This window comes from Heterobasidion irregulare (genome assembly GCF_000320585.1).
Source record: "Heterobasidion irregulare TC 32-1 unplaced genomic scaffold scaffold_01, whole genome shotgun sequence".
Taxonomy (NCBI): domain Eukaryota; kingdom Fungi; phylum Basidiomycota; class Agaricomycetes; order Russulales; family Bondarzewiaceae; genus Heterobasidion; species Heterobasidion irregulare.
In genome coordinates, this window is record NW_009258197.1 from 3,185,713 (window position 1) to 3,200,217 (window position 14,505).

The 14,505-nt window shown below is 49.7% G+C and overlaps 6 protein-coding genes across 6 annotated transcripts; 3 read left to right on the top strand and 3 right to left on the bottom strand.

The window, feature by feature from the left end:
- Nucleotides 1-273: 273 nt before the first annotated feature.
- Nucleotides 274-3,248, top strand: HETIRDRAFT_154079 (uncharacterized protein; the record flags this gene model as incomplete). The annotated part of the gene is made up of 9 exons (XM_009543263.1): nt 274-390; nt 493-747; nt 814-915; nt 966-1,130; nt 1,201-1,264; nt 1,324-1,797; nt 1,873-2,150; nt 2,204-2,383; nt 2,583-3,248. The coding sequence occupies 9 exons, from the start codon at nt 274-276 to the stop codon at nt 2,841-2,843; spliced, it is 1,896 nt and encodes a 631-aa protein (XP_009541558.1). The 3' UTR covers nt 2,844-3,248.
- Nucleotides 3,249-3,761: 513 nt separating this feature from the next.
- Nucleotides 3,762-3,980, bottom strand: HETIRDRAFT_244598 (uncharacterized protein; the record flags this gene model as incomplete). The annotated part of the gene is made up of 1 exon (XM_009543264.1): nt 3,762-3,980. A coding segment is annotated over one exon (219 nt), but the record flags the coding sequence as incomplete, so codon positions are not given.
- Nucleotides 3,981-5,695: 1,715 nt separating this feature from the next.
- HETIRDRAFT_306455 (uncharacterized protein) lies at nt 5,696-7,862 on the bottom strand (the record flags this gene model as incomplete). The annotated part of the gene is made up of 9 exons (XM_009543265.1): nt 5,696-5,762; nt 5,829-5,990; nt 6,045-6,120; nt 6,175-6,542; nt 6,608-6,802; nt 6,851-6,917; nt 6,970-7,243; nt 7,296-7,727; nt 7,782-7,862. 9 exons carry the CDS (start codon nt 7,860-7,862, stop codon nt 5,696-5,698), a joined length of 1,722 nt encoding a protein of 573 aa, XP_009541560.1.
- Nucleotides 7,863-8,119: 257 nt separating this feature from the next.
- HETIRDRAFT_121995 (uncharacterized protein) lies at nt 8,120-9,049 on the top strand (the record flags this gene model as incomplete). Its single annotated transcript, XM_009543266.1, has 6 exons — nt 8,120-8,274; nt 8,333-8,435; nt 8,492-8,602; nt 8,657-8,799; nt 8,860-8,920; nt 8,981-9,049. The coding sequence occupies 6 exons, from the start codon at nt 8,120-8,122 to the stop codon at nt 9,047-9,049; spliced, it is 642 nt and encodes a 213-aa protein (XP_009541561.1).
- A 261-nt stretch (nt 9,050-9,310) lies between these two features.
- HETIRDRAFT_121996 (mitochondrial substrate carrier) lies at nt 9,311-10,741 on the bottom strand (the record flags this gene model as incomplete). Its single annotated transcript, XM_009543267.1, has 10 exons — nt 9,311-9,352; nt 9,409-9,543; nt 9,598-9,644; nt 9,700-9,818; nt 9,871-9,887; nt 9,944-9,964; nt 10,019-10,161; nt 10,212-10,483; nt 10,537-10,576; nt 10,705-10,741. 10 exons carry the CDS (start codon nt 10,739-10,741, stop codon nt 9,311-9,313), a joined length of 873 nt encoding a protein of 290 aa, XP_009541562.1.
- Nucleotides 10,742-11,203: 462 nt separating this feature from the next.
- Nucleotides 11,204-13,619, top strand: HETIRDRAFT_438078 (uncharacterized protein). Its single transcript, XM_009543268.1, has 9 exons — nt 11,204-11,452; nt 11,505-11,572; nt 11,623-12,033; nt 12,479-12,597; nt 12,656-12,787; nt 12,840-12,949; nt 13,011-13,160; nt 13,212-13,354; nt 13,408-13,619. Exons 1-9 carry the CDS (start codon nt 11,280-11,282, stop codon nt 13,416-13,418), a joined length of 1,317 nt encoding a protein of 438 aa, XP_009541563.1. The 5' UTR covers nt 11,204-11,279; the 3' UTR covers nt 13,419-13,619.
- Nucleotides 13,620-14,505: the final 886 nt, after the last annotated feature.

The following is a 14,505-nucleotide window of genomic DNA, read 5'->3' on the forward strand; positions in this document are numbered from 1 at the left end:
CTCGCTGAGCACTATTAGATCTCGCTACCATCCCGATTTGGACTATGCTCTCACCCCTCTGATTCTGACTTCATCTTCTCCAAGTAACCCCTTGGGAAGCTCTTGTTCTAGAGCCTCAGAATACTTGAGTGACTGCATGTGCCACCATACATGATCTGCACCCGCTTCCTCGCACCTGTATATCCCATCTATCGAAACATTGCACATAATTCCATCTCGATGTCACACTCTTTCAGAACCATTTCTCCCGGGCGTATTGATATACCCGAGAAGATGGAGATCAGGCTGACCGAGGTCGAGGAACAAATCTGTACACTCTTGGATGAGTGTACGAAGAATCTCGCCCGACAAAAAGACATCACTACTTCATGCAGAATTGCAGGCGGTTGGGTGCGAGACAAGGTCAATCTCCTTTTCTTTCTTTCTACTTGCTTCAGTTGCTATTTCCATTGGCCATGCACTCTCTCGTTCCGTCTGACTCATATATATCAGCTACTAGGCTCACAAAGCAATGACATCGACATTGCGCTGACCGACATGATGGGGTACCCATTCGCGTTAGAGTTCAACGAATTCGCGAACGAAACAGAGCACATCATGGTCAAGGCAGTTTCCAAAGTGAAGGGCAATCCAGGCCAGTCGAAGCATTTAGAAACGGCCAAAACATCGGTCTTGGGCGTCGAGCTGGATTTTGTGAACTTGAGAGACGAAGAGTACGCCGAAGGCAGTCGGATACCGACCAGTGTAGTGAGTGACGATGCCTACTACAAATGCTCCTTATTCTCAGTGCGCTCACTCGCCGTGGTCATGTAGACTTATGGGACACCCCTTCAAGACGCGTTACGAAGAGACATCACCATCAACTCGCTGTTTTACAACGTCCACACGCGGGCTGTCGAAGATCACTGTGGAAAGGTATATTGACTAATCGAGTCGTGGCGTACTTGGATTTAATAACTCCCAAGGGCTTAGAAGACTTGAAGAACGGTATCATCCGAACACCCTTGCCGCCCAAACAGACTTTCTTGGACGATCCTTTACGAGTACTTCGCTGCATCAGATTCGCGAGCAGGTTCGGGTTTGAAATGGTACCGGAACTAGAAGACTCCGCTCGTGACCCTGAAATTCAGGTTTGTCTTTTGTTGTTGAATGAAGCAAAACCTGGCATAATCGAGCAACCTTTTCCTTGGTGTTTGACAGAAAGCTTTGAGTCAAAAAATCACTCGAGAGCGAGTTGGAGAGGAGATAGATAAAATGATGTCAGGTAAGCTCCAAGCATAGCTACGCCCCCCGCGCCCCGAGACTCATATAAGCGCGGTCTAGGTCGGGATCCTCTTCGGTCGATTCAATTCATCGATTCGCTATCATTATTCTCGACAGTATTCTACATTCCGCCGACACTGGTGTCCACGTTATCCTCTTCTCCACGCCCGTCTTACACGTCTGTCGCTGCAGCAGCGATTCTACAAGGCTTCCTGAATCCAAAAGCAGCAGCTTTTGATCATCCTCCCCTTCACTCTCTTTTGACCTCGCGGCTCTCTGGCTCGTCATCCGCATCAACCATCCCTCGCTTGTATCTAGCATGCGCCCTTACACCATATACAGGCATATTGTATGAAGACGGTAAGAAGAGAGAGAGGCCCGCCGTTGAGGCGGCGATCAGGGAAGGATTGAAAATCGGGACAAAAAATCACTACCTTGATGGCATTCCTGCCCTTTTTATTGCGGCAGAAAGATTGAGGTCTCCCATAGTAGGTAGTGATAAATTCAAGACCCCTAGCGAGCGTGTTGCGATCGGTGCGTTGACGAGAGGCGGTACGAGTATCGCCAAAACATGCTAACGATGGTTGTGAATCATGTGTTGACTTTCAGGTCGTATACTACGAGAAACCTCGGTCCACAATTCTTTGATGGATTCTCACTGGACATCTTCACTGCTATTCTCACTCGTGCAGGAGCTTGTCCCATTGTATGCGCCTGGAGAGGACGGTTTCAATGGTGCGCCGTGTCATCTCATTGCGAGGCTAGTTTTGATCATAGGCTCCACAGTACGAGAGGCCGCGGAATGCATACGAGTATACAATAACTTCGTTGTGCGTGTTGAGGAGCTGGGCTTAGACAAAATGGTAGACATGAAACCCATCATCGACGCAAGTTTCTGTCCAGTTGTTCTTCACAACTTTTCCGCTCACATTTAACACAGGGTCGCGCGGTCGTCGAAGTACTCGGTGCGAAGAAGGCAGGCCAGTGGACTGGCAAAGTGCTCTCGACTGTGATCGATTGGCAGTTGGAGCATCCTAACGGGACCAAAGAACAGTGTGCCGAGTGGCTCAAGGGTGAGCATGCCTCGGGGAGAGTGAGCATTGTTGACGACCCGTCGACTGTGAGCGGAAAGCGGGGGAAAGGTGGTGACAAGGAAACCGTGTCAAAGAAATTGAAACAGTGATGAGCAATGATGTCCGCTTGCAAAGAGACTTGACAAGACAAGACAATTCTAACGCAACGGTGCGGTAGCCGACTCCTTGGAACATGATACAATTCTTGATCATGAGCGGACCATAATATCGTACAACAGTCTCGAGACGCTCCGACGGAGAATGATCGGGGCCATGAATAGTATTATCGGGATTCGATCTGGAGCAGAGTGGCGTAATTGTCGTGAAGTGGTGGAAGCATACAATGTAAGTGGTTTAGATTTTGGTATAACAAGCGATGGAGACAGCGGCAAGATACAAAGCAGAGGAAACATGGCACGGCGGATGGAAGGGGATGGGAAGCGTGGAGCTGAGTCATGGCCCGAATTTGGAGACACGTGGACGAAGCAGGCGATACAGAAACACTGAGTAACAAGTCGAACGGTGATAAGTATGAGAGGGAAAAGTTAGTCGAACTTCGTCCACTGCTTGAGTAGATCATCTCCAATGGTATCAACGAGGGGCACGGCGTCGGGGCCTGGAATTTGCAGGTGATCTTCTGCCGGTGCTATAAGATCCCTGATCGAAAATGGAAGCGGCGCACTGGCCCACGGATCGGTGAATGACACTGGACCATCGGTGAACATGTCGTAGGGAGACGACACGGACTGGGTCGAGGAACTAGGGGGCGTGAATAGATATTCGTCTAGCTCAAACACCCCAAAGAGGTATGATGCATGGTGGGACTGAGGACGTATAACCCCCGGGAAGAGCTCACTGGCCGGGATTCCGCTGTAAGAAGATCGGATAGAAGGATCGGGCGGCGACTGTTCGTAATTCTGATCAAGCAAATGTTTCAGCGTCAGACTAGCAAGCCTCCATTAGCAGATGAAGTCTCACCACTGTTTCGTTCTCGAAGATCGACATTGAGAGGTCAAGAGGTGAGATGTCGGCGGTCGGAATGAACCGATCGTCATACCGGTCGTCATCGCCGCCATTATATGAGATGCAAGTGGGTATGAACGGGGAAGGGTGATCGGAGTGAACCGACAGTGACTGAAGAGTAGGAGTCAGAGTGGAAGTGGAAGTGGAAGTGGACGTAGGGGTGGGGGTGGAAGTGGAAGTAGGGATGGGCCTGGCAGTGGCAGTGGGCTCGGGACCAAGAGGCAGATCAGCGCCTTTGGTGCCGGGGAAGTCGTCACCTTCAGCATCCAGCTCCCCAACCATTATCTCGAGGTCCTCACCCTTCCCGTCACTCATTAACAAAGCAGTGACCTGGTTGCGCCGCTCCTTGTCCACTTTGCCGGTGCGCCTGGCTCTCCTCGAGGTCTTATCCTTTCGAGAAGCGGGCTGGTACTTGTAATCGGGATAGCGCTGGGAGTGGAGACGCTGAGCCTCCCGAGCAATCGCTTGGTATAGCTCGCGCTGGGTGTTGGTGAGCTCTCTCCAACTGCCGCCTGCCAAGCAACTGATGTTGCTGTGATTGCGCTCCGCATCTTTGAAAGCCTTCTCCTTCGCCCAGAAGTGAGACCTATATACCATGAAGCAGTTGGGGGGACGAGGGATGTATCCCTCCTTGCGCCTGCGACCATGAGAGGCATCGAAGTTGTAGGACTGGCCATTGACGAGGCAAGTTAGCGCAGGGGAGGCAGCGATGACTTCGCGAGCGAGGGGAGTGGAGAGGATCGAGGACGGGTCTGAGGTCGGCGATGGGGCTCCGGTCGACGTGGGCGGCGTCTGCGCCGAGGGCGAGTGAGATTCAGGCTTGGGAGCATATCCTACGTTGGGGTCGATGGCTGGATGGCCCGAAGAGGCAAGTGAGCAAGGCACACAAGCACCAACACCGGCAAACAAGGCGCATACCAGCCTGCGATGGGTGATTGGATAGCCGGCGCGATCGGCGGACCAGGGCGTTGCGAATGGCTGGCATGGTAGAGCAGTGTCAGAGCGAATTCAGGAGCGGGGAGAACTCGAGTTGGGAGTGAAGTTGGCACATCTGCTGCTTTATGCGGCCCCTTATAAATGTTTCTGTCGACATACCCTTCTTCATCGTGCAAGCCTGACCTTTGTGAAGACCTCACCTCAAAATCGATGCATACCGTTCAGAAGAGCTTCGAGATCTGAATCTTCCCACGGAGTTGGGTCTCACAGCTTTGCGCATGACCTCGCATACAGTACAGTCGGCACAGCGCGGCACAGATTCAGCATATAGGTGTGGCCAGTATTCATGCGATTTCAATGCGTTGGCTTGAGGCAACGAGGCATTCCCCACAGGCCTTCGTACTCTAAGGGAATTTTCCGGATAGGCCAAAAGTTCAGCATCTGTATACTGGGCCCTTGCTGCACGAGTGCATGAACTGCTCCAGCTTCTAGATAATCTTTGGTAAATCAACAATGATGTTGACGAGGTAGTTCTGTGTACCCTTAACCATGTAAGAGAGAAATCAGTCTGTCTCAAGCCGTCCAGTCGACTAAATACAGCGATATAGACAAGGCTAATTGCAATCGACTGCAATCTAAGGCCCGCGAGAGATCGGGAAGCCGCCCCTTGCAGGACCCCTGAAAGTAGGGGGGTAGGCCTCAGTCAACATTTTGGCAAATCCCAACAAAAGTTTGGAGAGAGGCAGAATTTTGCCCTAAACGTCCGGATCTGCCTCTGATTTTGGGGCCAATTGGTCTTGTTTTTGCCGGACGGAAGCATCAGGCATCCCGGGGCCAACGCCCCAACTCGGTCGGATTGCTGGGATAAGGCCCCAAAAACCCAAATTTTGTCCGGACAGCTTGGAAGTGTTCGGACTCAGCCCGAGGTTTTGAAGCAACAATGGCTCTCAATGTCCGGACTGCAACTCAGGCCTCCTTCCGCGGTCAGGCCTCGTCAGGCCGTTTCGTCCGGACCTGACTGAGGTTTTTCGACCTTTTTTTTCAATTTTCGTCCAGATAGGGGGGGTGGCCTACCCCCCTTCTTTTCAGGGGTCCTCCCCTTGTAGACCGGAAGCGTGGGAAAAAGGAACATACCTTGTGCAAGGACACAGGCTGTCAAGACACATGTCTGTTGCGCGAAGAATCGATACCGGAAACTTCGTCCTCGCTTGTACGCAAGTTCAACAAGGCAACACAACGACGAGGAGAATGAACACCTCTAGCTTTATTTACAAACCTAGGAGTATGGTATCGCTCGGAAAGGAGATACCGATCCAATGTTCCGTCCAACTACCTCGACAAAGCATCTCCAGTCTACGTCATTGTGGCGGAAGAACCCGTGTGACTACCAGCAATCTGATTCACAAAACATCGCTTTTTTCCACTGTGACTTTTTCCTTCCGCCGCTTGCTACCAGCAATCATGTCCCTGCAGGTATCCAGGAAGAGATAGTTAGCTCTACGCCTCATGGCCCAACACACGGACAACACGTACCGCTTCTTGATCGCTTCATTTCGACCAATCTTCCGTGCAGGATTGACAGCCTCGGCGCGCTTGACTTTCCCCATCTGTCTTCGCTTCAGCTTGGACGGCTTTGGTAGTTTGAGGATCCATTGAGGAACTGTAGATCCTGATTGAAGGAGGACGTTGGCAATCCTATGAAAGGCGATCAGAGCTGACATAGGGCAATGCAATTCAGTGAAAACATACGATTTTAGATATGGTGCGTCGTCGTTGGTAAAATATGTGATGGCTTTGCCCTCTCGTCCCGCCCTACCAGTACGCCCTGATCAAACATTCGGTGCATGCCGCAAAAATCAAATGACGCATGACTGCTTACCGATTCGGTGAATGTAGCTTTGTACGCTTTGAGGAAAGTCATAATTGATGACCTCCCTCACTCCCTTGAAATCCATGCCGCGCGCCATGACTTCTGTGCTGACCATGATCCAGCTCTCTCCACGCCGCATTCGACTCACTGCATCCTCACGCTCTTTTTTACTCATTCCGGCATGCAAGCAATCCACATTGGGCACGCCGTTCAAAACAAGTTCCTCTGCAAGGGATGTTGCACGAGGCTGCGAGGATGTGAAAACGAGGACTGGCGGGTTATACGGCTGATTCAAGTAAGTGAGGATCGTCGGCAATTTTGAAGGGTCATCGGACACATATGTGAGGGACTGTGCAATGAGTGGCAAAGGCGTGTCTCTAGGTTCACAAAAATGTAAATGTGTGCATAAACCTGCCGTGCACAAGGTCGAGCTGGAACGCACTTTAGACCGACCACTACACGTATCGGGTTGCGAAGCATATCCATTGCCACCTTTTCGGCGTTCGCGGGGAGTGTAGCACTGAAAACAGCCTTTTGTACGTTTTCATGTGTGCAAGATGAAACGACTTCTTGAACTTGTGAGAGGAACTCTGCGTCCAACATACGATCCGCCTCGTCTAATATGAGATGTCGAACACTGATACACCAGTCAGTTTTCGGTAGGATCTGAGGCGCTGAAACGTACTTTTCCAATTCAAGGTTGCCAGACTGAAGGCTCGAAACAAGCCTCAGAGGCGTGCTGATGATGATATCTGTTGCCAGACACTTAGAAAGTACTCCGTTTGCGTGCTTTCTGTCACTTACCAACTCTGTTCCGCACATTAGGATCTGCAAGAGTAGCGGCCGTGGCTTTGCTGAACAAGACGATCCGCCATTTTCGTCCCTGGGCGAGTTTCATACACTCGTTATGAATTTGATGTGCAAGTTCTCGAGTTGGAGCTAAAATAACCGCTCGAACGCCCTTCCCGTTTTCTGACTTGGAACTCGATATAGGTGCGGCCAGGCTGGCCATGACGGGGAGGAGGTATGACAGCGTTTTCCCTGTACCTGTTGGAGATATTGCGGCAAGGTCCCGAGACTGGTGGAGAAAATTCATCATAGCGTCTTGTAAGTATAGGGTCTCGACCTACCTCCAGCAATATTGGAATGCCATGCGATTGTATGCCAGTCGGATGCTTGTACTCATACTGCTTCAAGTTGGCCATTAGGTGAGGCGGCAAATTATACCGCTGCTTGAGCTCTTCGAATGTTTCCGCTGAATTCGGGACGTTCGAGCCTTTTGCTGTAACTTTATGTCTCTGGATGGGGTTGGAGGGGGTAGGGCCTTCAGCTGGAGTGCGTTCGCCTTCGCTCTCTTCACTCTCTTCTTCGTCGGCGCCTTCACTGAGCTTCCTTCTCTTTCGTTCTGAGACTTCTCCATGTTCAGCAGCTACAGACAAATCTGATGCCTTCCGCTTGGGAGCACCGGTTTTTGCATATTTGAAAAAATCTAAGTCGGCTGGAAGCTCTGCATCCAGATCTTTCGCTGCCTCTTTTTCATGAGTACTTCTTGGCCTCGTTTTCTGCACTGACGCGGTCAGACCAAGTCAGTCGTGTTCGCGAAGCGCAGCGCTCACATTGAACAAGTCAATTTCGTTCTGGAACCTCTGCTTATTGAATTGAACCCCTCCACGCGAAAGCAAGCGGAATGCTTCCATGATCTATTAAGGAGGAACGAGATAGTCAACGGATCGAAAATGAGAAGCCGTCGTTAATGAAAGCGAAAGCGAGATGCGAGAGTATACAAAGCAAGCCGTGATGCAAGAGAGGACAATGGAAGAACCGTCGGAAGTGCGATTGGACAGTCTTGCGTATGTTTTGCGCATTCTCTGGGGTCTCTGGGGTCTCTTCATCGGCTAGATCAGATTCGCACGAAAGACGGCGACAGTCTGCGCTTCACCGGTCCTCTGGCCTTATGTCTGTACCTCTCTCCTTGGACGAAGAAGTGCGCCTCTACACCACCAATGCTGAGCGCGAGAAATATGAATCTCTCGCTACTTTATACGGCATCATTGTAGCACTCGACTACCTGGAGCGCGCATATGTTCGCGATTCCGTAACTGCTGCCGAGTACGGGCGTTATTCTCTACGCTTCAGAGCTTATAGACTAAGAGATTGAAACGAAGAGGTATTCTCCTGCATGCACGCGGCTGCTATCTCAGTATAAGACAATGCTGAAGCTAGTCGCCGACGACGTAACGAGTATCGAACAATTCATGGCTCGGTATCGGGTGAGTGAGACATCTCTCCATCGAAGAATAGCGATCGTCACGCTGAGCTGTTCTAGATGGACCATCCAGCTGCTCTGCATCGGCTTCAGGTCGGTGTTCCTGCGACAGTCGAGCATTCAAGTGAAGCTGGGCCGGAAACGGGCAAATGGGTAGCGGAAACCACGCAGGCACGTTGTCTGCCGATTTCTTATATTTGCTCTCTTTTCACCATAATATCATAGAGCTTCATCACGTTCATGGACGCTCTTAAGCTCCGCTTGCGTGCCAAAGACCAACTTCACCCAATTCTTCAGGAATTAGTGACAGGGTATGCGCGATTCAAGGGCAGTAAGGACTGGGAAGGACGCAGTAAGATGGTGGGCTGGTATGTCATAATCATGTCACCCTGTGTCTATAGACAAGATCACGAAATCGCATGATCTAGGCTGATCACATTGAACGGCATGAAAGCATCCGAAGAGATTACAGAGGAGCAATCTCGTCAGGTGAGTAAGGCCGATACAATCAATATTCCTCGTATCTGAAAGATCTGAACCCTCGAGCAGCTGTTATTTGATGTCGACCATGCCTATGCAGAGTTCTTCAGGAGTCTTAGTGGTAAAGATGAATCATAACTTGATGTATGGATATTCCCGCTGTGTAGCATGGTGCCTTAGCGGCGGCCAACAGACGAGCAACAGAGAATATGTATCGTCTTGCGACTCATTGACTCAAATTGAAAACGCCTTGTATACCACGACAAAATTCCTATCACATCTAAATCTATTGATAAATCGATAAACCCCAAATGCGTCTAGAGATGAATCCCAAAACTATCACAAGGGAGGTAAATCCATTGCGCCGTCGATCCTTAAGATGTATAAGCATGGTAGCGATCACCGTGCAGCAAAGGTGGTATCCCAACCCTTCTTAAGTTGCTGTATATTTGAACGACCTTTAACCATTGCGCTTTATCACAGAATGAAAAACCTACCTCATAGAACACAAACAAAAATACTGTATTAGGACCCAAGCGCACGAAAGCTGGAGTCCAGCCCTTAAAAAGAAAGCGTGGACCTTCATCCCGTAAGGATTGCCGGAGGACATCTATTGGTCGAGCTTGCCCGCTCTTTGATAAACTTGGATAATTTGTTTAAAGACAGAAGAAGAGAGGTAGACGAACTTGGGACATGATTCTAGATCGAATGACATCGGCAGGAGCACAGACAGCTAAACTCATGTAAGCGTGCTAGTTAGAATAGAACAGTCACGAAAATGCACTGACTAGTCGCAACCGTCCCTGCCATGCAGCTTGCTATTGTGTGAAGTAATAGATTATCTTGCAGCTGATAGTTGACAATTGGTATAGAGCGATGGAGCAGGATGACTTTGAAAAAATCGTAACTGTGAAGATCATATGAGGTCGTTGGATATCTAAAGATAGCTACATACTTACGAGCCGACCTGCGAGCCCTATAGCATATCCACTTTATGATTCTTTTAAAGCCCATAATTTTGAAAACACTCACGTTCATCAATATTGCTCTGAGCTACAACTTAGACCTCAGTATCCTGGATAAGAAGATACCGAGATGAAGACCTACAGTATTTGTCCCGAGTCCTCTTGTTAGGCCACCGACGCCTTCATTTCGGATGAGACTGACGAGACCAGTCAGAGCGTTGGAATAGTTATAGCGCTTTTCTGGAGGACGCGTACTGTCGCTTGTCATCCGTACCAACAAAATATCTAGGCGGTTGTCATTGAATATTACAAATACGATAACCAGCCGTGCTCACCAGCAGGATTGCCAGCAACGCCGCCTAAACCACCCGCTGCCATAGCCGCTAATAGCAGTTCAGACGGTGACGGTTGTCTGTCCCTTGACAAGCTAAACTTCATCTTCTCGTAGCTCCCCAAGCGCACGAGGGAATAAGTCATTTGTCGGAGGATAGAGGCGGTAAGCCCAGTGTACAGGCTGCGGACGCCAGACTCTGCAATGGTCGTACGGAGGACTGTGACGGTCGATATTCGAGACGAACCAGATACGAACTGCACGGTCTGCATTCGACTTAGATAGCGGGTGAGTCAAGCGAAGTTTGCATCTCAGAATAAAGAACGCACACTTTCGTTAGGTCCAAGGGATGGGTACAGCATGCAGCCACTAAAGAAGGCGTTCAATGACTCTGGTTGCATTGTCTATGCATAGAAACACACTGGATGCAGCCACTCCTTATGGTATGAGATACTCGGGTCAGTGACAGATCAGCATCATGGTTGTCTCATGCTAACCTCCGAGCCTGCCAAAATCATGAGGAGAGACCTTCATATCTGAGCAGGCTAAGAACTTACCAGAAAGGGTATCCACTCTGAGACTTGGTCATTGCGAAGCTTCACCGGTCACCGCGTTGGCCAGAAACTTGAGATGAAGATAGCACTGCTGGAAGCATATAAAAGATAATTCTGAGTCTGCGAGAAAAACCAAGCGGTAACACAACGGGCCGGGCAGTCGTAAATACAAACTGCCGATGCCGCCTGTGGGTCAACTTTCACGAGCAGATGCACGTCCCAAAATCTAAAGGTCTCCGTCGCTTGCGGGAAGTTTGGAATGTCTGAAAATGCAACTGTACTTTGCTGCCTCAGGTTGTCAGAACATATTTCAATTTTGCTGTTCTAATATTCAATGAGGTAAGGGTGTCCAAGGGATTCAAAGGCCGCCTACGCGGGGGACCGGGGTCCGTGCATGAGGATAAGGTTGAAAGGCGTGTGGCGCTGTTTGACGCCGTCTTTGACTTCCGACCACTCACACCTCCTCGACTCTTTTCCTTGGATTCTTTCTCCACCTTCACCCACTTTCAATCTGCAAAATGAGCTCGCACGACAACGAGGAACTTATCGACTACGAGGACGAGCATGATGTTGCCCCTAATGGCGCCACTGTAGCATCTGTCACGAATGGGGCAGCGGCTCCCGCAGTGTCAGCAGACGGGGACGACAAAGACAAGAAGAACTTCTCTGGAATTCATTCGACGGGCTTCAGGTGTGTACAGCGGTATCGTTCTAGGCTACTCTCCGTTGACGCCATCGAACAGGGATTTCTTGTTGAAACCCGAGTTGTTGCGTGCCATCAGTGATCTTGGGTTTGAGCACCCATCAGAAGGTAGGCTTTTCGACTTGAAGGCATTGCTTCAAAGCTAACCCAAATTTCAGTTCAACAGGAATGCATTCCTCAGGCCGTGCTGGGAATGGATGTCCTTTGTCAGGCAAAATCTGGTCACGGAAAAACGGCAGTCTTTGTGTTGGCCACTTTGCAGCAGTTGGAGCCAGTGAATGGCGAAGTCTCTGTCATTGTGCTATGCCACACACGTGAACTTGCCTTCCAGATCAGGAATGAGTACACGCGTTTTGCGAAGTACATGCCCGATGTTCGTGTTGGCACTTTCTTCGGTGGTACGCCAGTCGCCAAGGACGCCGAGCTTCTTAAAGACAAGACCAAATGCCCTCACATCGTTGTGGCAACCCCCGGTCGTCTCAATGCCCTCGTTAGGGATAAGGTCCTGGATGCGAAAAACGTCAAGCACTTCGTGTTGGACGAGTGCGATAAAATGCTAGAACAGCTTGGTTAGTCCCACGCCTTCGACGTCCTACACATCCCTCCTCCTTTATATTCGTCGCGTCATTGGCCAGCTGGTTGCACGCCCTTCTTGCTTCGCTTTGTCCACATCACTTGTCGCGCACTATGTGTGCCTCCTTCGATCCGGGTTTGGTCGCTAGGATTTTCGATGTGGGATTCAAATGCGGTTTGGGAAGGTTTTGGCGTCATTCACGTTGGGAAAGGACAAGCTACGGAGAAAGGAACACGAGGCCAATCTCGAGCGTTGTTTGATGGAAGGCACCACGCATTCGCCACAAATGTCGGCGGCAAGCACCTCGAGCTGCATCCCTTTATTTGGCTTCGTCTTTCATTTGTTCCGCATTACCACTTCCCGATGCGGTTCTTTTGTCCTTCTCTTTTCTCGATGCCTGACTTGTCGACTTTATATCTCATTTCGACATCGCTCACCAGACATGCGCCGCGACGTGCAAGAAATCTTCCGCGCGACCCCTCATCACAAACAAGTTATGATGTTCAGCGCAACGTTGGCGAAGGAAATTCGTGTGACGTGTAAAAAGTTCATGGCCAATGTAGGTCTTCTTTTATATGTTCTTAAACTTTTCATCGGTTCCTGACACCTCTTCACAGCCTTTGGAGATCTTCGTCGACGATGAGACCAAGCTCACGCTTCACGGGCTACAACAACACTATGTCAAGTTGGAGGAAGTTGGCAAGAACAGGAAGCTCAACGAGTTGCTTGACACACTCGAGTTCAACCAGGTACGCTGCCTGATACTATCACCTGTTAGCACTAACTCAACTTCCCTCCTAGGTTGTAATCTTCGTCAAGTCAGTTGCGCGTGCCATTGAATTGGACAAGTTGTTGGTGTCTTGCAACTTCCCCAGCATCAGTATTCACTCGGGGCTTACCCAAGAAGATCGGTGTGTAACGTCTTTTCACTGTTATCCTTAAATAAGGGTCTTATATCACTTCCCCTCAAAGTATCAACCGTTACATTGCTTTCAAGGCTTTCGAAAAGCGTATACTCACTGCCACCGATATCTTCGGTCGTGGCATTGATGTCGAGCGCGTGAACATCGTCGTTAACTACGATTGCCCTCCTGATGCTGATAGCTACCTGCATCGTGTTGGGTACGTTGATGCATCGTTCTCCATAATTATCTGTTTTCAACGTTTGTACAGTCGTGCTGGTCGGTTTGGAACGAAGGGTCTCGCGATAACGTTTGTCTCGTCCGAGGCAGATCAGCAAGTCATGGGTGCCATTCAGTCTCGGTTCGAAGTGGCCGTGCCGGAATTGCCTGAGCACATCGACCCCGCTAGTTACAGTAAGCAATCTACTGTGAATGGCGATAACCGAATTTTAACAATCCTTTCACAGTGACCTCTTAATATCTGTCTTGCCTTGTTATGTTCTCAGTGTCAATTGCTCTCTCGTCTCCTTGAAGTTTTTGTAATCATACTCCTTTCTGCCTAGTTATGAATGGTCATTCTGGGGCTTCAGTCGTATATGTCGTATAACAATGTTGGAATGCCCCGTCTCGATCATTCTAGAGGGCAGAAACGTCCAATGTGTCTGTTTGAAGTGTGTTCAGCCATGCATGGCTACAAACAATATACAGCAAAAACGACTGGTTCATTCTCTGATGAACCAAACATCAACTATTTCTTCAACGCTTCCACCTTTCTTCTCCCAATCTGTTTCTTCCCCGACCGTCCCGCTCAAACCAAACCCGATCACTTTACTACTTTCCACCACAAATTCCGCTAGTCCAGTCCCACTTCTTCGAATGGTGTTGTGTTTCTACCGTACCCATTTGGATACAAAGTTGTCGGTGAGATCGCGAAGTGGTCGCTTTCAAGGTGGGAGAAGCGGACATGGGACGACCATGCTCAAGGCCAAGTGGCGTAAAGCTCTGAACCGTTGTCCTTGGCTGCAGCATAGGTATCTATGGTTCGAAATGCTGCGAGCGTTTGGGCACAGTACCGCGATGTGCTGGAGCTATCACAAAGAGTGATTGGAGCACCATAGCCTCGATTGCCATACGTTCCAGCAAGGTTGGCCAAGGGTGGCGCGCTGTCCTCCGCCCGGGATCGGAGTATGGTAAGGTAGGCCGCAAGCAAACGCGACTACATCACGTGATGCTCAGATGTCACATTTGGCGGGGGAAGGCGTTACATTCGCAAGAAAACGCTATCTTCTCACTCACCGAGAAGAAATTGAGAAATCGGGCACGGAGCGATCCTTCGTATCGGTTTTACTGACATTTGCTCCGTGCCGCTTTTTCTATTTTGGACTCGGTTAAAGAGAAGATACATTTTGAATGTTTTTGAGTGTTGCTATGACCGGAAGTGGAATATATATTTTTAATCATAAGTTTATTGGCATCTTGGGCAGCAAAAAGATACCACGGCCATCGCAGGCTTCCGGACTCAATTTTGGAGCAGCTAGATGAACATCACATAGAGTAAGATACTT

Bases quoted from the DNA above. Each gene is read 5' to 3' on its own strand.
- HETIRDRAFT_438078 (XM_009543268.1), top strand. From the start codon at position 11,280: ATGAGCTCGCACGACAACGAGGAACTTATCGACTACGAGGACGAGCAT. The intron at 11,453-11,504 runs GTGTGTACAGCG...GCCATCGAACAG, and splicing joins ATTCATTCGACGGGCTTCAG to GGATTTCTTGTTGAAACCCG. The intron at 12,598-12,655 runs GTAGGTCTTCTT...ACCTCTTCACAG, and splicing joins GTAAAAAGTTCATGGCCAAT to CCTTTGGAGATCTTCGTCGA.